The sequence below is a fragment of the Pipistrellus kuhlii genome, unplaced genomic scaffold, assembly GCF_014108245.1.
Source record: "Pipistrellus kuhlii isolate mPipKuh1 unplaced genomic scaffold, mPipKuh1.p scaffold_m20_p_2, whole genome shotgun sequence".
NCBI classification, from domain to species: Eukaryota; Metazoa; Chordata; class Mammalia; order Chiroptera; family Vespertilionidae; genus Pipistrellus; species Pipistrellus kuhlii.
This window is the reverse complement of record NW_023425515.1, coordinates 174543367-174565581: the sequence shown is the minus strand read 5'-3', so window position 1 is coordinate 174565581 and position 22215 is coordinate 174543367. Positions and strand designations below refer to the sequence as shown.

At 45.1% G+C, this 22215-nt stretch overlaps 2 protein-coding genes across 4 annotated transcripts in view; both read right to left on the bottom strand.

Moving 5' to 3' along the window:
• Positions 1-11272: 11272 nt before the first annotated feature.
• Positions 11273-15476, bottom strand: TMEM35B (transmembrane protein 35B). Its single transcript, XM_036444388.2, has 3 exons — positions 14806-15476; positions 12708-12888; positions 11273-11744 (listed from the first exon to the last, which is right to left on the bottom strand). Exons 1-3 carry the CDS (start codon positions 15289-15291, stop codon positions 11575-11577), a joined length of 837 nt encoding a protein of 278 aa, XP_036300281.1. The 5' UTR covers positions 15292-15476; the 3' UTR covers positions 11273-11574.
• Positions 15477-17778: 2302 nt separating this feature from the next.
• Positions 17779-22215, bottom strand: part of ZMYM6 (zinc finger MYM-type containing 6) — a 34894-nt gene continuing 30457 nt past the window's right edge. For all 3 annotated transcript variants that reach the window (XM_045584881.1, XM_045584880.1, XM_036444382.2), the window contains one exon: positions 17779-19736. In XM_045584881.1, coding sequence (XP_045440837.1) covers positions 17905-19736 — 1832 coding nt within the window. In that variant the 3' untranslated portion in view covers positions 17779-17904. The remainder of the gene's footprint in view (positions 19737-22215) is intronic.

Genomic DNA, 22215 nt, shown 5'->3' with positions numbered 1-22215 from the left:
GGCCAGGCTCATTTGTTTTTGTCCATTTTACCAAGCTCTGTCTTTTGACTGGAGAGTTTAACCTATTTATATTTAAAGTAATTACCACTATCAAGGAACTTTTCTGTCTTCTTTTGTATTTAGTAGATTTTTATAAGCAAAATATTTAGATTCCTTTTTTATTTTCTCTTCTGTATATTTAGATGTATTTTTTGTGGTTACCATGGGGATTACATTTAACGCCCTAAAGTTATAACATGCTTATTTGTAATTATACTAGCTGAACATTAATAACATACAAAAACTGCTCCTTTACAGCTATGTCCCCAACCCTCTCAGTTGTTGACGTCATGAAATTATATTTTTATACATTGTATATCCAAAAACATAAACTAGTAAGTGCATTAGTATTCTAAATTATGTAGAAAACAAGATTTGGAATCATAAGCCAAAGATACAGTAATCCCAGCCTTTACATTGATAATGGGACTTTTTCTTCTTTAAATGTATTTAGTCTCTTAAATCACGTAAAAACAAACAAAAGGTACAGTTACAAACCATTGTTACAATAATGCTGGCTCTTATAATTGCTCATGTATTTACCTTTACTGAGATATTTAGTTCTCCATTCAACTTCAAGATACTGCCTAGCATTTCTTGCAATGCAGTCTAAGAGCTACAAACAACCTCAACTTTCATTTATCTAAGAATGTCTTAATCTCTTCCTCACTTTTTTTTTTCCTTTTCCTCATTTTGAGGACAGTTTTGACCATAAAGAATTTTTGGTTGGCAGTGGTGTTTTCTCAAGCACTAGTGTTCAAACACCTCAAAGCATACAAAGAAACAGAAAAGTGTGGCCCATTCAAAGGAAGAAAAATAGCCACCAAAAACTGCTCTCTTCTGGCCTCTAAATTTTCTGATGAGAAATCTGTTAATAAATTTATTGACAGTACTTGTATGTAATGATTTACTTCTCTCTTGCTGCTTTCAAGATACTCTTTCTTCATCTTTTGAATGTTTGATTATAATATTTCTTGGTGTGGGTCTATTTAGTTCATCCTACTTGGATTTGTTGAGTTTCTTGGATGTTTATTTATTTCATCAAATTTGGAAAGTTTTCATCCAGGATTTCTTTAAATATTCTCTCTTCTCTCTCTCTCTATCTCTCTCTCTCTCCTTTTGAGACTCCCAGGATGCATGTTTGTTCACTTACTAGGGTTCCACAGATCTCTGAGACCCTGTTCCAATTTTTTTCATCTTTTTGTTATTGTTTCTCAACCACAATAAGTTCCATTGTCCTATCTTCAAGTTTGCTGTCCTTTCTTCTACTTGCTCACATCTGTCTTCAAATCCCCCTAGTGAATTTTTAATTTCACTTATTATACTTTTTATCTCTAGGATTTATTTATTCTTTGTTTCTTTTTAGGTTTTCTAACTCTTTGTCAACATTTTCAATTTGTTCATACATTATTTTCTTGACTTTTCCCACATATTCCTTTAGTCTTTGAGCACAGTTAAGACAGTTAAGCTCTTTGTCTAGTATGTTTGTCATTAGGTCTTTTTCAGGATCAGTTTCTGGTGGCTATTTTTCTTCCTTTGAATGGGCCACACTTTTCTGTTTCTTTGTATGCTTTGAGGTGTTTGAACACTAGACATTTAAATCTAGTAGTATGAGTAAAATGATAACTCTGGAAATCAGAGTATTCCACATTCCCCAGCGTTTGCTCATTTTTGTTAGTTGGGGTTGTTTGTTTGTTTTACACTGTATTTGTGTCAAGGATCAGACTGAAATGTAAACTCAATGTCTTCTTAGGTTCTTTCTGAGCCTGTCCCTGTGTAGCTATGGCCACTTTCTTTTCTTTTCATCCAAAGATATGTTTTTTATTGATTTGAAGAGAGAGGAAGGGAGAGAGATGGAGAAATATCGATGTGAGAAAGAAACAGAGATTGGTTGCCTTCCAAATGTACCCTAACCAGGAATCAAACTGCAACCTTTGGGTGTATGGGATGATGCTCCAAACAACTGAGCCACCCACCCAAGGACCGTGGCCACTTTCTAATTTTCTTCATATACACAGTTGCTTTTGAATGTCCTAGATTTTAATATTTGGTTCTCAAAGGGAGAAAGCACACAAATGAAGGGGGGGAGGGATGCAAGTCACTTCAGCCAGAGGGGGTGTGTCTCTCAACAATAGGGGTGGTGCAACAACAATGGCTTCCCGTCTTTTTGTTTGCACCTCTCTGATCAGTAGCAGCAACCATTCCACAGATGCCCTGTATTTGGAGGACAGGATCATTGTTGCCCTCCCTCTCTCACACACACTGTGCATAAGCTTCTCCAGGTCCATGTGCACAGCTGTCTGCCCCATGGCTGAAACTGGCCAAAACTAACAGCAATTTACTGTCCAAGTTTTCCCTGGAAGTTGCAAACCTTCAACATTTTCCAGAGTTCCAAAACAGTTACAGCAGACAGATTATGTCAGAGTAATTATCTAGGTGGGGAGACTGATTCCTGGTGCTTTCCCTTCTGCCATGTTCCCAGCAATTTTTTTGGTGACACATAATGTGAAGTGCCAGAGGAAAATATGGAAGTCAAAAATAATTGTTACATCGTTAGTTCTATACATGTTATTAGAAGTACAAGGTTTTCTTTTTTTATTCAGATATACTTTATATCCAGTAAATCACACAAATCTTAAGTGTGCAGATCCATGAATTGTTACATATGTAATTGCCACCCAGATGGAAGATATAAACATTTACGAGACACCATAAAGACTCCCTTATGCACTATTCCATTTAATAACCCTCAAGAGATAACCACTGTTCTGAATTCTATCACCATATAGTAGTTTTGCCTGTGCTTTACATAAAAACATAATCATACATAGTGTCATGTTTGTGTCTTGTGCTCAATTTTATAAATGTATTCATCCATGTTATTGCATGCAGTTAATTTTTAATTTTTGTTTAGTATTCCAGATATAACCATACCATAATTTATCACCCATTCTACTATTGATGAACATTTGATTTGCTTCTAACTTAGAGCTATAATGGAAAATGCTGCTATGACTATGCTACATACATGTCTTTTAGTGGACATATGCATTCGTTTTTTCTTGGACATACGCACAGGAGCCAAGTTGCCAGTCATACAGCTTATGTTCATTTAGTTTTAGTGCATGCTACCAAATTGTTTTCTAGACATTTGTATAAATTTGTCCTCCCATAAACAATGTACAAGACTTCTAGTTTCTCTACCTCTTCACCAATTCTTGAAGTTGTCACTTTTAAAAACCTTAGCCATTCTAAAATTGCACGTGCAAGAGGTGGTACATTGATATCACTATCACATTCATTGATAGCTGCTGAAGACAATTGGCACACGGGTTTCCCCTGGATCTTGGAAAAAGGACATGTCTGATATCTAATCACGGATCAACCTGGGCTCTCTTTTCTCCATCCTGGATTAAGGGAGGGTCTCACATCAAATCCTTAAAGGTTCGGAATAAGTGAGGAGACCAAGAATCCAAAGTAACTGACAGTACAGAGCAGACTGCTCTCTCTCTCCCTCGGGCTCCTTGCCTCTGGGTCCCCACCCCAGCTTCCTGCTCCCCTGAGTGACAGCGAAGGAGGATGGTGATTCCCACACACTGTGACTCTAGACAGAGGCTTTCTTTCTGCGGTGTCTGATCTCCCAAAGGCAATCGGCTCTCAAGTTCTTTTTTCCCCAGGTCAGACACACAAGACTAAGTTAGACATTTCCCAAAGGAAACTGACTATTTTACTAAGGGAAAAAGTCACATCAAAAGCAAGATAGTACCAGACTGCAGGGATAAATGAGGCCAGAGGGGATCGTTTTTTATCTGGACAGAATCAACTTCAGCCTCCGGAGGTTCAGCTGGCTCTCGTGTGGACACCAGATCACTTCTCAGAGACCCAGCATGGCCCCCGGGGCTGAGCAATTCATTCCACCAGAGCGACTGAATTCACGGTATGGGCCCAGGCTGCCTCCTGGTTGTGAGGTGAGATGTTGGTCTGCGTTGCATAGAACGAGCCAGTCTAATTCTCAAGAAAGGAGAGAGAACAATTACCAGTAAGTATGTGGACTTTTGTTTAATTCCTTCAACAAGCAAGATAGGCTAAAATTTGGCCGGTGTGAGGTCTTAGGTGATACTCTTTCTTTTCCCATTGCTGCCTCACCAGGTTTCAAACACATGTGGAGCAGACTGGGAAGCCTCCTAGGAAAAAGAAGAAAATTAACCTTGCTCACAGCTGGATTGCAGACAGGAGTCTAGATTCTGGAAGGAGGCAGGTGACTATGCCCAGTCCTGGTGAGAAAGTATAAAACAGAAACATGTTGTTGATGGGTGTGTAATTGGTGCGGCATTTTGGGAGGCAATTAGGTGATGTAATTAAAACAACTTACGGGTGCACACATGCTCCTTGACACAGCGATTGCATTGCTAGGAATTTATCCGATGGATTTTCAAGTATGCAAAGATTTGTGGACAAGAACATTCATTGTATCTTTGTTTACTACAGTAAAACAATAGAAACAAATGCCCAACAATAAACAATTCAGTAAAATAAATTCTGTGTGTATTAAAAAGAATGAGGTAGATATCTATATGTGCTGATATAAAAAGATGCGTAAGATATGGTAAATGAGAAAAGGGCAGAAGAGACTTGTAATACCCCATTTGCAAATTTTTAAAGAAAATTGACTATACGTATATTCATACTGGAATAGAAAACATCTGGAAATATACACATAAGAAACTGTGAACAGCCCGGCCAGTGTGCTCCGTGGTTGAGCATCCACCTATGATCCAGGAGGTCATGGTTCGATTTCTGATCAGGACACATGCCCTGGTTGCAGGCTCGAGCCCCAATAGGAGGCATACAGGATCAGCCAATAAACATTTCTCTCTCATCATGGATGTTTCTATCTCTCTCTCTCCCTCTCCTTTTCTCTCTGAAATCAATAAAAATATATACACTTAAAAAAAGAGAAGCTGCTGAAGCCGATTTGGCTCAGTGGTAGAGCGTCGGTCTGCGGACTGAAGGTCCCAGGTTCGATTCCGGTCAAGGGCATGTACATTGGTTGCGGGCGCATCCCCGGTAGGAGGTGTGTGGGAGGCAGCTGGTCGATGTTTCTCTCTCATCGACATTTCTGGCTCTCTATCTTTCTCCCTTCCTCTCTGTAAAATATCGATAAAATATATTTTTTTAAAAAGAGAGAGAAGCTGTGAACAGTGGCTACCACTGGGGACCTTTATTTTATATTTTACATTTTCCTCTACTGCTTTGAACTTATTTTCATGAATATGTATCACTATTAAAACATAAGGAAAAAATTTAAAGAAGGGACAAGAAACCAATGAAGCCGAAACTGGTTTGGCTCAGTGGATAGAGCATCGGCCTGCGGACTGAAAGGTCCCGGGTTCGATTCTGGTCAAGGGCTTGTACCTTGGTTGCAGGCACATACCCAGTAGGGGGTGTGCAAGAGGCAGCTGATCCATGTCTCTCTCTCATCTCTCATCGATGTTTCTAACTCTCTATCCCTCTCTCTTTTTCTCTGTAAAAAAATAAATAAAATATATTTTAAAAAAGAAAAGAAAAGAAAGAAACCAATGAAAGTTAATTTACCAAATAGAAAAGAGGGCATTTATCAGGTTTGTCATCAGAAGGCAAATTCAGCAATAGAGGATGAAGGTCAATAAGACATGATGGCTCATTGGTGGACCCTCCAGCCAACTTGGCAACAAGAACATGCTGCTCGCATTCATTAAGCTCTAACTTTCTGAGACCCAAGCAGTCTTGCTGAGACCTGATAACATGGCTGAGGAGAGTAGAGGTTTCCTTCTGCACCTGAAGCCAACTCCTGAGTCATCAACACATTAAGGGGGAAAGCGCTGGTGGCCAAAGCCATTGGCAGGGATCTGCACCCAGTGACAGAGTCTCAGCTCAGCCAAAGCAAAAAGCAGCAAGTCTGGCAGATTGCAGTCCCAGCCAACAACGGAATGGATCTCCAACTTGGTTACCACCAAGTCTTGGTAGAGGAGTCTTGGCACAGTGGAGGTGATGACAGAGCTGCAGGTATCCAACAACAGCAGAAGGAAGCAATCAGCAGGACTAGCCAGGAATGCATCCGGATCATAAGTGCTTGGAGACTCCCAGAAACACTTGAGGAAAATCTACCAGAGACTGGGATGTCTGAGTCATGGAGTATTTTAACTTAATGACTCGGGTTTCTTTAATTCATCTGGTATACTGAAGTATTACAGTAGAGAGCACAGGGGCGACATCCATGAAGAAGGTAAACATGAAATTTATTACGTTAAACTGGATAAAAATGAAATTGCCAATATTCAACCTTTTGGGTCTACAAAAAAGGGCACTTTCTTATGGATCAACATAAATGCATTCTGGCAAGAGAGAATGAAAACCAATGAATTACCAAATTAATTGCTCGATTACAATTATGAAAAGAGCTATGAAGGAGTAATCGATCTCATCCAGTTGTGTGTGTGTGTGTTGCTGGTTAAGAAAGCCTATAAGAGTTACTTTTAAGGAAATGAGAATGAGGAGGAGTTAGCTTAGTGAAGGAAAGGGAGGGACATCACTCCTGGCCATCAGGTGCAAAGGCCTTGGAGCTCAGGAAACTGGCCTGTGGCAGGGACTGAGAGGTGACTGAGCCAGTGGAGGGGGCAGAAGTGGAAGGTGTTGAGGCCAGGTGGGACACGGGAGCCAGCTCAGGCAGAACCTTGCAGGTCATGTTAAGAACTTGAATTTCATCCCATGAGATTTTTTTTAATGGCGTATTTTTTGTATCCAAAAGTTGGCAAAGTCTAGGGAACACTTGTGTTCCAAAGGATGTTCTATCCCTTTCTTACAGAGGAGGCCCGTGCTCCAGCTGGGGGCCTAGTGTATGTGGTTGCATCAGAATAAAAATCTAGGTTCTTCCAAAGAGCTTTGTCTAGCCAGAGTTCCCCTAGGTGGCCAAGGTGAGGCAGGCAGGGAGGCCAAGGAAGAGGCTTCCCCTTCAATCCCTCAGCCCCCAACTCGGTGGCAGCTCAGCATCCAGGAGTCCTGGGGGGAGCTGGGCACAGAGAAGCAGTAGATCAGCAGGTCCAGCCAGCTGCTGAGGCTCAGCAGCTCCAGGCTAAAGGTGTGTGGGACATCAAGCGCCATAATACCCTCCTGCTGGGCCACCCAAGGAGCCAGCAGCAGGTAGTTGGCACCTCCATGGAGCAAGAAGGGCCATCCGGGGAGTTGAAGCCGCCAACACCAGGTCCCAACACTGCTGCTCATCTTGGACCTTGGGCTAGGGAGAGGCAGAGAGGTCACTGCAGAGGCCTACACTGTCCCCAACCCCAGTCCACCTCTTCCTCAGTCCTTGCTGGGAGGATACACTAGAAGCAAGGAAACCCAAGTGAGTGGGGATGAGGACTGAGCTCAGCCACCACCTGGGCGGGGGAGGGGGGGGAAATAGAGAGAAAGGGATGGACTCCAGAGTTATTTGGAGGTGAGTGGGCTTGATGACAAGCTGTGGGAAATAAGAGGCAGATGTCCCCGATAGCTTGGAAATTTCCAACCTGGTGACTGGGCGGGTGGAGGTGCCCCTCACAGAGGGAGTATGGTTCAGATATGTGGGGGCACTGGCATGTGCAGTCAGCCCAAGCGAGGCTGAGCCAACTGGAAGTTCCGAAGAAATCAGGCTCGCAGATAGAGAACCCAGGAAGAGCCCAAGCCAGTGGGGGAAGCACCAGTGGAGGCACCAGCAGGGCATACATGGAGGACCAGACTATGATACACTGACCCAGAGGACAAGCCTATGCATAGTGACCTTGGACTTGCCTTGGTGAAGGTCCTCTCCTGGGCTTGCCTGGAGCACCTTGCACAGTACCTTTTCAGCTCTGTGCCAGGTACTCCAGCCTGTTTCCTACCCCCTCGCTTTTGACCACAAAGAAGTCCTGGATCTGACTCAAGTCACTGGACAGCAAAGCAAAAACAACACAGGCCCTGGAATCAAGCAGATTCAAGATACACACATTTATTTGCCATGTGACCTTGGGCAAATTACTCAGCTTCACAGAGCCTGTCTTCTTCTGCTGTAAAATGGAGATTAAAATACCTACCTCACAGAGCTGCTGGGAGGATTATGAGAAAACATAAGTAAAACTCTGAGCACTGTGGCTGCCGCTGGGGAGACACTTCATAACCATTAGCTCCCTTCCCTCCAGGCGGCACACAGAACTGTACACCCACACAGGCACACACAGCACGAGAGACGCAGGCACCCCCAGCAAACAAAACAACACAGACATCTGGGTGTGTTCCTCCTATCTCCCCAAGGCAGGTAAGTGCACAAGCCCATGTCCCGCTCCCATTTTGGACACACAGACAAACTCCTAGGGTGTCTCAAAACTCAGATCCTCCAGTACCAAATCTGTCCTCTTGCTTGGACTCTCTCAGGTTCCAATCCTTTGTGGGATCCTGAGCGAGAGTATTCCTTTCTTGCGTGCTCTCTCTCTCTCTCTCTTTCTCAGCTCTGTCCACCATGGCTGTAGCCCCCAAGTGCCCCCCCCACCCCACCCCAAACCTCCCCTTGCCAGTAGATTAGGCCTCTCTTACCTCTTGCTATTCCTCCCCCCCCCCTCTCTCTCTCCCTCTCTCTCTCTCCCTCCCTCCCTCCCTCTCTCCCTTGAGACCTGGCTTTAAGGATCTGAGCCAGAACAGAATCCACTTCCACCCAGACGTCCCAGGACATGACATGAAGATTGGGCACAACAGCTGGAGTGGCTGGGCCCATCTGTGGCAGCTGTGAGCTGGGTTCGTGGGGTGTGGCCAGGGCCACAAGGGAAGAGAGTGTCATTCCATGACGAGAGGACACAGGAAGAGAGAAAAGCATAAAGAAGCCCTGGCAGCTGAATGTCATTTGTGCTTGCCTGACCTAGGCTCCAGCTGTGGTTTGGGGGCACATTTCTTGGGGCCTGGCTTCTCCTTGGGCTGAGGAGCTCCAAGAAATGCGCCCCCAAACCACAGCTGGAGCTCAAGATAGTCCTGCTGCTGTCAATCCTAATTGCTCCTCCTCACCAGCTGGCCAGCCCACTCCTCTACGCCCTGCCTTTCCTACAGCCACGCGTGAGGGCCCTTAGCAACTAATCAGCTTACAGGTCAAGCCTTGGTAAACAGGAGTCCTCAGCCTATGCCAGCAGTGAGAGGTTTTACTCAAAGTCCTGGCTAGAGACTTTGAATGTCTAGAGAATGTCTGTGGCATTCTGGGAGCCACAGATTCTAGGGGCTCCAGGCTCTGTTTTCATGGGCTCAAAATGTTCACGCAGAGGGGCAATTCTGGAAAGCAAGGCAGACTTAATCACATTGGGCGGATCATCCCGTGTGCCCTCACGTTGAAGAGAGCGGGAGTGCCCTGCCTGCCCACTTCCGACTTTGACAGCTGGCGCAGTGGAAATGGTGCATTCTGCAGTCAATCAGGCCTTAATTCTAGTCTCAGATCTGACACATGGGCACTTAAGCTTTCCGAGTCCGTTCTCTCGTCTGTGGAACAAGCCAGTGTTTAATAATAGCATTTACTGAACACTTATTATGTGCCAGGCACTACTGTAAACACTTCAACCCACTAAATCCCCACGGCAACGCTGAGAAGTATTTACCACCATTAAACATATTCTGCAAATAAGCTAGTAAGCCGCAGAAACCATTGTCTGTCCCCTCCCTTGCTGACCAGAGTGGTAAATCTTTTTTTTTTTTAATATATTTTATTGATTTATTCACAGAGAGGAAGAGAGAGGGATAGAGAGTTAGAAACATCGATGAGAGAATCATCGATCAGCTGCCTCTTGCACACCCCCTACTGGGGATGTGCCCGCAACCAGGTACATGCCCTTGCCCGGAATTGAACCCAGGACCTTTCAGTCCGCAGGCCAACGCTCTATCCACTGAGCCAAACCGGTTCCGGCCAGAGTGGTAAATCTTAACTAGTTCAATGCCACCATAGGAAGTCCATTCTCCTTGCTAGTGTTGGGCCTCGTAATGAAAATGTGACATAATTCTCACATCTCACAATGGGATGTGAGGGGAAAACCTAGGGGTCTTCTAGGAGAGCTTTTCTCTTTCCTTTCACCTTTAGATGTCATGTGCAAGTGTCCACGCTGGAGCTGCTGCCACTATTATGCATCCCTGAGGGCAGTAGCCAATAAATTGAAAGCAGAGTGAAAAGTTGAAAAAAAAAAAAAAGTATTTGATGTCATCATAAAGCAGCCTACATTGAAGCTATCTCTGGACTTCTTATGTGAGTGACAGCTTCCTTATTGTTTTGACCTCTATATATGTAGTGTGTGTACACTAATGTGTGTGTGTGTGTGGATGGGTGTTTGTGTGGTAAAAATGGTTGGTAATGTGACAGAAGGTACCCTAACATGGTCACTTTTCCTTGAGCATAGCAACACACACACACACATACATCCTTCTGACTCCTTCGGACCTTTGGGATTCACCCCGGGCTTCCGGCCTTGCTTTGGCAGGCAGCACCCCTCAGAGTTGACTGTCCCCTGCCTCCATGCAGGTTCCCAGGAGCACTGCGCTGAGTGTCCCACCTCAGCACAGAGGCTGGCAGTTTCAGGTCCTTTGTTAGTTTCGCAGAGCTAAAGTGCCCAAGATAAAAAATGGAGAAGGGAAAGCTTCGTGAGGCTCGGAAGGGCACACGCAGAAGCAGGCACTTGTACTCTGCCACGCTCAGGGTGTAAGTGACAAAAGCCTTACAAACGTGCATGCCTGTTGAACCAGCACTGACACCTCCAGGGAAAGAAAACAGGTATGCAAAGGTGATTCACTGAGGTTTTCAATAGCAAAAAATTGGGAACAATCCACGTGTTCCTGCGTGGGGGCCTGAGTAAATACATCACAGCACAACCTTACCGTGGCACACCACCCAGCCACTAACAACAAGGTAAAACAGGCATGGTGTATTAGCTTTAAAAAGCCAGTAATAGCCAAAGCTGGTTTGGCTCAGTAGATGGAGCGTCGACCTGTGGACTGAGAGGTCCCAGGTTCAATTCCAGCCAAGGGCATGTACATTGGTTGTGGGCACATCCCCGGTGGGGGATGTGTAGGAGGCAGCTGATCTATGTTTCTCTCTCATTGATGTTTCTAACTCTCTGTTCCTCTCTGAAAAAAAATCAATAAAATATATGAAAAAATTATAAGAAATAAATAAAAAGCCAGTAATAAAATAGTATATATGGTCTCATGCTCATTCTTTTAAAATCTGTATAGAAGCATAGAAAAGTACAGTTAAACAATGGAATAGAAAATAGTTATTTTGGGGCATTAACATGTTGGGCTAAATTTCTTTTCTGCTTATTTTCACATGACAAGAGGAATGCTAGGAAATATCAAAAAGAGCAGCCAATGTCCCAGAGAGAAAGTTGGCCCCGGTAGACAAGACATCTACTTCAACGGTGGCCATACTCTGATCCTGGACGTATTGTATTGGTAACAAGGGGGTTGACTCCGTGTCCCTCTGTGACAGTGACATGGCACCGAGAGGTAAGAGGTGCCCTACTCTCAGGATCCCTTGGCTAAACTTGGCATCTTCTTCCTTGTGGGACTGTCCACCTTCTCGGTTCTGACTAAGAACTGGCAGATATCCAGCAGTACCAGGAGAGCCAGGCAGACGACAGCCGGGATGCAGGTGTTCAGTGACTCCTTCAGAGACACCAACGTGAAGATGGACCCTGGAATGGAAAGTCAGGTCTCTGAGGCTCCCTGGGCACCCAAGAGATCCAGAAGCTCAGGACTCTCCAGCCTAGGCTGCCCAGCTCAAGTCCTCCCCATAAGCACCCCCCCGCCCCGGGCACACATCCTAAACTAGGTGTGCTTGTCTCCAGGGCCTTCCAGAAAAAGCAGGACCGGGAATCAGAAGCTTTTGAATCAATGGAACCCCTTTCCGAGAGCAAGAAAGAAACAGAAACAATCCAGCCAAAAAGGGCAGGAAGGTGGCTAGATAGGCATTTGGGAACAAATTCTCCCTGCTCCAACTCCTTTCCTAATCCTACTGGAGGGAAGGAGGCCCAGGGGTTGGTGGAGAAAGTGAAAGAAAGATCTGAAAATGAGGGAAGCTCCCGCGATGGAAAGCAAGCCCGGGGGCCGGATGGTAGTGGTGGCAGCGATGGTGACACAAGACCCGGGGGGGGGGGGGGGGGGGGGGTCGGTATAGAAGCAGCAGCTGTCTTTGTACATCAGCAGTTCCTGTGAGCAGAGCTGCTATGAGGGGGTCCCTCCAGGACTTCTAGTCCCAGGCAAATTCTCTGCCTTTCTGTTCAGGGGGCTCAGCTTCTTGGTTCCCAACTTCTAGACACATGGGTCAAGTGGCAACTGCTACTCTATCCTCTCACCTCAGAGGGGTTTTAGATTACATTATAATACATCCTTGTGATGGAATATCACACAGCCAACAGAAATGATGAGGTAGAAGGTCTAGTTGACATAGTGTTTCAGTAGATTAAGTTTGAGAAGCGCCTGCCCTAGTCTGAAGACCATGGAAACTGTAATACAACAGGACGTGCTCCTGGTTCCAGAGAAAAAAAGGGGGGAGAGGCAATAGTAACGATAGTAACGGGGAACAGAGGAACAGCCACTCCTTCCCATCATCCTCCCCAGGAATCCCTCCTTCCCCTGCCCAGGGGGACGCCCCTTACCCATCATGAGCACGATCAAGAGGAAGTTACTGATCTCCTGCAGCTTCGGTGGGCCCAGGGCCAGCAGCAACCCAGCCAGCAGCTCCAGCCAGCCCACCGTCACCTGGTAGCTTATGGGATCTGGCTGGTAGCCGAACACCTTCAGCGGGAACACCTCGGCGAACTGCTCGAACAGGGCTTTCTAGGGGTGGCAGGGAAGGCCTGTCAGCCACTCACCAAGGATCCCCTTCCTAGCCACAGGACAGGGCATCTGGTGCCTACGTCAACTACCCCTACCCTAGACCAGGTCCAGGGCTGAGGCCAGCTGGGAAGGAGAGAGCCTCCCTGGGGGGCCTGAGCTCTGCAATCAGTAAACGGGCTTCATGCTCCAGGGAGAAGGGCTGGATGGTGATGCCGAGATGGACTGAGTCTCTCGCTAGACTCTGCCCTTCCCAAAAAATTAAAGGAAGAGGAAGCAAGGCTTGAGCCTTCTCCTCTAGTGCCAAGGCCTTGGGAATGCCACCACGTCTCTTTATGCCTGGCCTGGCTTCTCTTCAGGTCCTGTGCAGCGACGATTGGGAGTTGGGAGAGAGGATGGAAGGGCAGATGGTTGCTCATTAAACAGATTCCACTTTCTACGTCGTGTGCTGGTGCCTGGATCCCACTGCAATAGACACAAGGGGAGTCGAAGGGGCTCAGAGCGACTCATCTTGCTGAATCAGGCTCCGTGCGGGGCCACATGACTTCATCCTGATCCTCAGGCTGGCTGCCTTTTCCTGCTCAGTGATGCAAGGAGGCCCTACGCTGTCTGGCTCTAGGAATGAACCTGCCCAAACTCACCACCTTAAGGCAGGAAAGAAGGGGGGAAACCCAGTTTTGGGAGAGAAAGCTCCCAGGGTCTCCAAGCCTCCCCCAACTGGTGGTCGGAGTTATGACATTACTGGCATCTGCCACAGAGACATCCCCAAGACATTGAACCACCAATCAGCGTGTGCCAAAGTGCCCGGGAGCCTACCCCTTCCTGTTCAGCCCTGGGCCCAACCCTTTCCTGTTCCTCCCCTCAAAAACACTCCTCAGACCCGCCATGTGCTGCTCTCTCCATTTCCATCCATGGAGGCAGCCGGCTGGGTCCTTTCTCCTCTCCCCCTTCTTTAATTCTGATTTCTCTACCTCCCTAATGAGTCCCGCTCACTACTGGGGAATAAACTTTAATATGAGGGAGAAGAAGCAAGGCTTGGGCCTTTTCGTCTAGTGCCACGGCCTTGAGAATGCCACACACACACACACACACAGGCTTGGGGGATTGGTGAGCATGAGAACATGAAAGCTTCCCCAGTAGAGAACTAGACAGCAGGCCTAAAGGCGACTTCTAGGCCTCCCTCCCAGGGTCCATCCTCCAGAAAAGGGCTCTCTGGATTCTAAGTTAAGAGAGTGTAACCTTTGGCCTAACCGATTTGGCTCAGGGGATAGAGCGTTGGCCTGTGGACTGAAGGGTCCCAGGTTCAATTCCGGTCAAGGGCGTGTACCTTGGTTGCGGGCACATCCCCAGGAGGTGTGCAGGAGGCAGCTGATTGATGTTTCTAACTATCCCTATCCCTTTCTCTCTGTAAAAATATATATATATATATATATATATATATATATATATATATATATATATATATATATATATATATATGTGTGTGTGTGTGTGTGTGTGTGTGTGTGTGTGTGTTTGAGAGGGGGGGGGGAGGGAGAGAAACCTTTACACTTCACCTTCAGGGCGGGTTTCCTACCCTGCCAAATGGGGATTAATAAACCCTGCCTCACGAAGCTCCCAAGAACTCAGAAGCTGTGTTTCTTTTCCACCCCATCTTCCTCCCCGGGGGTCCGGATTCGCTGGGGCCACCCATGCTCCTCTGGAAGGGGCCTTCCCGACCCTCCCGTCTAAGGACACTCCCCGCGGGGCATCAACGTCCCCGCCAACGTTCGGACGCTCTTCCCCTGGCTCTAGCGCCCTCTGGCCCGAAGGCAGGCGGGCGGCGGGGCCGGGGGCGGGCGGGCGGGCGGGGGCGGGGCGCACCGGGCACCGGGGTAACCGCTGGGCCCACCCGCCCGCTGCCCACGCCGCGCCGCTCACCATCTGCTGCGCCGCAGAAGCCGATATCTGCTCCGAGAGCTTGGCCGCCCCCGTGAGCGCGAAGAAGCCGCCCAGCAGGACCCGCAGCGCGGCCACCAGCAGCGCCATGGCCGGCAGGTCCTCCGAGGGCGGGCTCACGCGCCCAGTCCGGCCCGGCCCCAAACCCGCCCCGGCCTCCGATCCACTTCCTCCCGCCCCGGCGGCTGGAGGACGCGCTAGGGCTTCCCTTCCCTCCTCTTCCAGGAGGGCTGCCACTCTCTTTTGTCCCGGGACTGGGTTGGGGGCGGGGGAGTGGGGGCCGGTAGGGCCGATGGACCTGGCCTTTCGTCTCAAGCCCGCTTGCTCCTGACTGACTCTAGGAGCCCGATTGAATTTAGGGGAAATGTGTCTCCCAGTCAACCCGAACAGAGTGGAGGTAAACAGTGGATCTGGAAGTGGCTTGCAGGAGAGCACAGTTAGTCGGGATGCAGAAGACCAGGGCCTCATTCCTGCCTTTAGAGATCTGAGCTGTCACCTATCCCGGGCGCGCCGCAGTATCTGCTTCTGGAAGTAGAAATAGTGCTGCATCAGTCCCCCGGAGTCTGTGATAGGCTCAGCACAATGCCTGGCACATGTATGAGCTCAAAAAGTTATTTGCGAAGTAATTTATGAAATTATTAATAATAAATCAGTAAGGAGTCATTATAAAATGAATTGCTCTTTTGTATCTTTGCCTGAAACATAGCTTCTAATTTCTCTCAGCTGAAATCAAAATGTAAAAAAAGGTGTTTGAAAATTCAGATCCTTGTGATACTCTGGGCAGTTAGGCAGGAGCAGAGCAGAAACGGGCCAGGTACAGGTCACCAGGGTGGAAAGCCCTAGGTGCCTAGCAACGGACTGACCTGGGAACTCACTCCCAGGGTGACCTCACCTCCCCTCCCGTATCTCGGGTCATGCGGTTTAGACCCCTGACCTTTCATATCACTGGCGTGCAGTTCGAACTCTCCCCTGACATGTCACTAATCCCATGGTACATCTCCTTGGAGAACAAGGTGGGAGGGGGGGGGTGCGGGGATCCGGACAATAGCCTCATTTGACTCCCTTGCATGACCACTCCCTTAAGCATTAAGGCCTCCGAACGATGAGGCTCTGAACCACATAAAATATGAACAAAGCCTCAGGTGTGTTGACCACAGAGACAGAGTTTTGGTCAAACTACAATAAATAACATCTAGGCCTCAGTTGTGTTTCAGCTCCAGGCCCAGAAGAGCAGCAAGGCCAGGCAGGCAACACCATAGCGGACATCAGGACCAGCTGCAATGACTAATGATCCTCTCCCTGCGTTGGCCCCAATCCATCAGTGGAGACCGCAACCCTGAGGAGCCACACCAGGAAAATCTATGAATACGCTAGAGATCCTCCAGAGGCCAAGAGATAAAAGCCATTATGAGGAAAGCCAAGCCGAAACCCGTTTGGCTCAGTGGTAGAGCGTCGGACTGAAAGGTCCTGGGTTTGATTCCAGTCAAGGGCATGTACCTTGGTTGCGGGCACATCCCCATTAGAGGGTGTACAAGAGAGCTGATCGATGTTTCTCTCTCATCGACGTTTCTAGCTCTCTATTTCTCTCCCTTCTTCTCTGTAAAAAATCAATAAAATGTATTTTAAAAAAAGGAGGAAAGCCCAGCACATGATGGTGCTCATACTCCTATTCTGTCTTCTCTAGCCTTTCTCCCCTCCCCCCATCTCTCTGTCACACACACACACCCCTTCCCCCCCTTCATCCTCCAGGCGTCTTTTGTCTGTCTTTTTCCTATGCTCCAAGGGCCCTTGTTTTGCCTCCATAACTTACTTCCAGGCACCACGCAGCTGGTCGGCTCACTTCTTCCACAGCTCACTTCTACTCTGTGACTTTCTCAGCAAACTTGCACTTGTACTCAAATTCCCTAGCTCTGAATTATTTTCTTAGTCGAACTCAAGGACCAAAGTCTAACATCTGATGCAGTTCGCTATTCATACTTACGGCTGTGAGAGAGGTTTTCACAAAACAAATCTCTACAGGCCACTCCTGGCACATCTGACTTTTACCTGGAAATATGTCTAGACCTGGATGGGCAAACTGGGCCAAATTCGGTCAGTTGAATGGGGTGTATTTTTTACTCCCTCCTCCCACCAACTAACAGTTTATTTGTTTACACTAGAGGCCGGGTGCTATGCACTGGTGGGGTCCCTTGGCCTGGCCTGCGCCCTCTCACAATCCAGGACCCCTCAGGGGTCCAGTTTCAGCCAGGTCCCCACAGACCACGCTGAGAGACCCCCACCAATGCATGAATCCATGCACAGGCCTCTAATAAGATCTTTGGTTAATCTCTTCTCGCCCTCCCCGTTCCCTCCTTCCCTGTGAGATTCAGTCTGTTCCATGTTTCCATGCCTATGTGCTGAGCGTCTGCCCCTGGTGGTCAGTACACATCATAGTTACCGGCTGAACCCTCGAACGGCTGAGTGTGGGAGGCAACTAATCTGTATCTCTCTCACATCAATGCTTCTCTCTTTTTCCCCATTTCTCCCTCCCTCCTTTCCACTCTCTCTGAAAAGCAATGAAAAAAATATCCTTAGGTGAGGATTAACAAAACGAACAAAAAAATCATTATCTGGCCCTTTATGAAAAAAGTTTGCCAAACCCTAGTCAGATAGGCCCTCCCCCTACAGGGGTCTGAAATTCTGCTGCTTTCATTTCCTGTTCATTAAGCTGCTTGGATCTTTTTTTTCTACCTACCACAACCTGCTATAGTAGGAGGCAGGCTGGCTGAAGACAAACACATCCCACGTGCTTCTAAATGCCAAGCAATTTCAACATCCAGGTGTGCTATTTATTACATTATAAATTGGACCTTTCACTGCCTACATCTTTGTCATTAATTCCAATTATTTGATCAGTCAATAAAATGATATACAATTATGTATAAATGTGTAATGATTAAATTCCTCAACAAAAAGTAAAATTATTCAAACATTTAATCATTGAAAACACATAAGCACATTAGGAAATTATATTTTAGGATACTTATCCCATACAAAAATTAACACAAAGTTATAGAATTTGATAAGCAATATACACATTTACTATTCTTTCTCCTTTACTAATTTTTCTATCCTTGGAATTAACGATGTGACTGCAAGTCTTAGGGCAGGACCAGAAACCAACAGATTTCTTTGTTTTGACTCAGTCAAAGCTGAAAAGGTAGCATCACATAAGTAAGTATTTGAAAAAGGCAATAAAAATTTCATTGCCCTTTCATGGAGTTCTGGGTAACCTGTCTTTGCTTTTATCCAAAACTGAGTTACAGACATTGATTTAAATACTGATTTTAATTCTAAATCTGAAGATAACTGTGCTAGTTTTTCTTCTTCCAAGTCCTGGAGATTACTGTTTCGATGATACATGAAAGGATTAATTATCCACAAATTGCCTAGGCGCAAGTCTTCTTCTGGTGGATAACAGTCACTGAACGTTTGATAAAGTCCTTCCAGGTGCTCAAAAACAGTGCTTGAAAGGCTTCTCATATTTAAGCTGGATGAGTTGGAGAATTCGGAAAATGAAGGAAACATGTCATAATCATTCTCTTGTATGCGCTTCAGCCACATTTTTAACTTTTCTTTAAGTACGTCCATTTTATTATACAAATTAAAGAGTGTAGTCATACTTCCTTGGAGGCTTAAATTTAGTTCATTTATAAGTGAAAAAATATCTGATAAATAGGCCAGCCTTGCCACCCATTCCTCATCAAGAAAATACTTGGCCAAATAGGAATGCTGCTGATTTAAAAAAATTTCAATTTCATGTCGTAATTCAAATAGTCTTGTTAAAATTTTCCCTCTTGATATCCATCGTATTTCAGCAGGAAGTGGTAAATTCACATAGTCAGAACCCATCTCTTCACACAAAATTGTTAACATCCGTGAATTCAAGGCATTGCTCTTTATAAAACTTAAAATTTGTGCTGACTGCAAAAGAATTTTATGTAAGCATGGAGACAATTTTTCTGCTGCTAAATGTTCACGGTGAATAAAACAATGTGTAAATGCCAGTGTATTCATGGCAACTTCGTGAATTTTTTCCTTTAAACCAGAATACCTGCCAGTCATGCTTGCAGCTCCATCTGTACAGAGACCAACACAATATTTCCAATTCAGAGATTTACTCTGAATATATTTATTTATTAGTTCAAATAGTTCAACACCAGTTATTTTAGAAGGCATTTCAATACAACATAATAATTCTTCTTTTATATCACTACAATCATTATCAATGAAACGAATATAGCACAAAAGAAGGGTGGTATTTGAGATTTCTGAAGACTCATCTATCTGAAGGGCAAACCACTTTGACTCTCTGACTTTTTGAATCAGCTGTTCTTCAACATCTGCAGACAGTTCATCAATCCTGTGTCCGATCATATTATTAGAAAGAGGAATAGTTTTCATTTTGTCTCCAGCACTTGAACCCCAAACTTCTGAACACATTTCTACTAAGTATGGTTTAATTAACTCTTCAGCAATGGAGAATGGCTTCTTGCTGGCAGCAATTTGGAAAGCAATTAAATAAGAAGCTTTCACGAGTGACTTTTCAACTAATAAACACTTTTTAAAAGAACTATTCTGATATTCCATTTCAAGAGATTTTTGTTCAAAAAAACCTACTGGTTTGTTTTCCAATTCTGAATGTTTTGTCTTTAAGTGATGAGAAAGATTTGCTGGCTTCATGTGTTCAGCAGGTAAGATTTCTCCACAAATGACACACTGAGGCCGTGGTGAACTTTCTTTTGATCCAGGATAGATAATAAAACCAATTTTTAAATATTCTACATCGTAAGTCTGAAAAATATCTATTTTTTTTTTCTTTGCAGGTGGAGAATCAAGTTCCACATCATTCTTCCCATTAGGCATAGGTAAATCTGAATGAAATATTTGAATTTCTGTTATATTCAAGAATAAGCTATGTTATTGATGTTTTCCTCATACATATTAAAGTTTATACTTTTTTTTTTTACTACTTATCAAAGGAATATACTAAAGCTTAAACACAAAACATAATACTTCTATGATGCCATTGAAAACAGAATTTCTCCTTTGTCCAAAGCTTGGTCACTGACTAAAGTGAAACTGTAAGCTGTGGTACATGAACAAGAAATTCTATCTATTCAATAGATAACTGGAATCAGGGTTGAAGTCCACAGAATACATCATATTAAGAATAAATTACTGCCGAACTGGTTTGGCTCAATGGATAGAGCGTCAGTCTGCGAACTGAAAGATCCCAGGTTCGATTCCGATCAGGGGCATGTGCCTTGGTTGTGGGCACATCCCCAGTAGGTGGTGTGCAGGAGGCAGCTGATCGGTGACTCTCTCTCATCGATGTTTCTAACTCTGTCTCTCTCTCTTCCTCTCTGTAAAAAATCAATAAAATATATTTAAAAAAAAAAAAGAATAAATTACTTCACTTTTTAAAAACTCGGGGGGGCGGGGGAGAGAAAAGAAATGTTTCAAAAACTTAACATTTGGTAAATCTAGATGAAGAGTATATTGGTGTTTATTGTGCTATATTTTCAATCTTCCTGAATTTTTTCCAAATTAAAGTTGGGGGGAGAGTAGTTTTAATACTCTATGTTAGTAAGGTGCAGAGAAATTAATGCTCTCAAAACACTGAAAGTTGGAGCGTAAATTGATGTGCTTTTCGAAGGGCAATTCTGCAACATACGTTAAAAAAAAAAAATATTGGGAAGGTAATGGGAGAATGAGGACAAATATGTAAAACCTTAATCAATAAATAAATTTAAAAAAAAAAAAACTGATAGCTTTTGCCCTGACTGGTATTTCTCATTGGTTAGAGCATTGGCCCCAGTCAGGGGCTCAATTCCTGGCGCACTGGGGTATGAGTAGGAGGCAGGTAACCAATCACTGTGTCTCTATCACATCAATGTTTCTCTTTCCCTCTCTCCCTCCTTCCCACTCAAAAAATCAATGGAAAAAATATTCTCAGGTGAAGGATGGCAAAAAAAAAGTCTATAATACAAAACAAAATAAAATAAAATAAAATACAAAAAAAATTTTTAATTAAAAAATGCTTTGAGCAGGGCTATAAAACTGAAAATATAAGGGTAGGTGGGGTTAAAAGATATAACATGGATTGGAGCAACAGTTTACAACCTTTTCAAGTATGAATTCAAATAATTTTCTTTATCAACAATACCTCAGACATACAGTCACACCTTTAGTAGCTGACAAATCAACGTATAGTGTTTAAAAAAAAAAGAACTAAGAGATTAAATCACTAATGCTTTTAAAAATTTTGTATTTAGTAATTGTGATAGCTTATCTATACATCTGAAAAACAGATGTTTGTCTAATCTACACATAATGCTTTGTGTGCATCTGGATTCAATTTAGTAGTTATTAGTGTAAATGACAATAATTATAAGAGAAATAAATTAGATGTTCAAAAGATTAAATGTTTTCATATTTAAATAATTCTTAATGGAACCAAGATGGCTGCATAGGTAAAAGCCTAACTGCAGTCTCACACAACAATTTCAAAAAATACAACTAAAATGTAAAGTGGACATTACCCAGAACTACAGGAAAGTTGACTGACTGGAAATTCTACAACTAGAAGGAAAGAGAAAACCAGAAGGAAAATCAGAGGAGCTGTAAAAGCCTAAGGTACGAAGACACGGTGCACACGTGGGGAGAGGACAGAACCGGAGAGGAGAGGCGGCCGAGTGCCTGTTGGCATTCCCTAGTGGAAAGGAGATAAAAGCTCTGATCGGTACTGAACCCCAGTTCCGACTTCATTGAACCCCAGTTCTGGGCGAGACCCTGGGGTCCCAGGCTTATACAAAGGGATTCTAGGCTGTAAGGCGAAAACTCAGGGGAGCGGCAAAAGGCAGAGCCTCGGAGCAGCGCACATTGCGCACAGAGGAGGAACTGTTGATTGTGCCGCTGGATTGCCCTAGAGTAGGGGTGTCGAACTCAATCAGAGAAGGGGCCAAAATCTAAAATCCAGCCTAAATCGCGGGCCGAATGGTTTACTGAACAGTCATAAACTGTCATTGTGATGGAAACGCAGCGGAGTGCAGTGATGACAGCGCGGTGCGGGCCACATTGCAAGGCCTGGCGGGACGGATTTGGCCCGCGGGCCTTGTGTTTGACACATGTGCCCTAGAGGGAAGGAGACAAAAGCTCTGGACTGTGCTGAGCCCCAGTTCCAACTGCACTGGACCCCAGTTCTAGACCAGACCCTGGGGACCCAAGCTCATACGGAGGGAATCTGGGCTGTAAGGCGGAAACTCAGGGGAGTGGCAAAAGGCAGAGCCCTGGAGTCGTGCACATTTCGAGCAGAGGACTGACTGTTGACTGTGCCGCTGGATTGCCCTA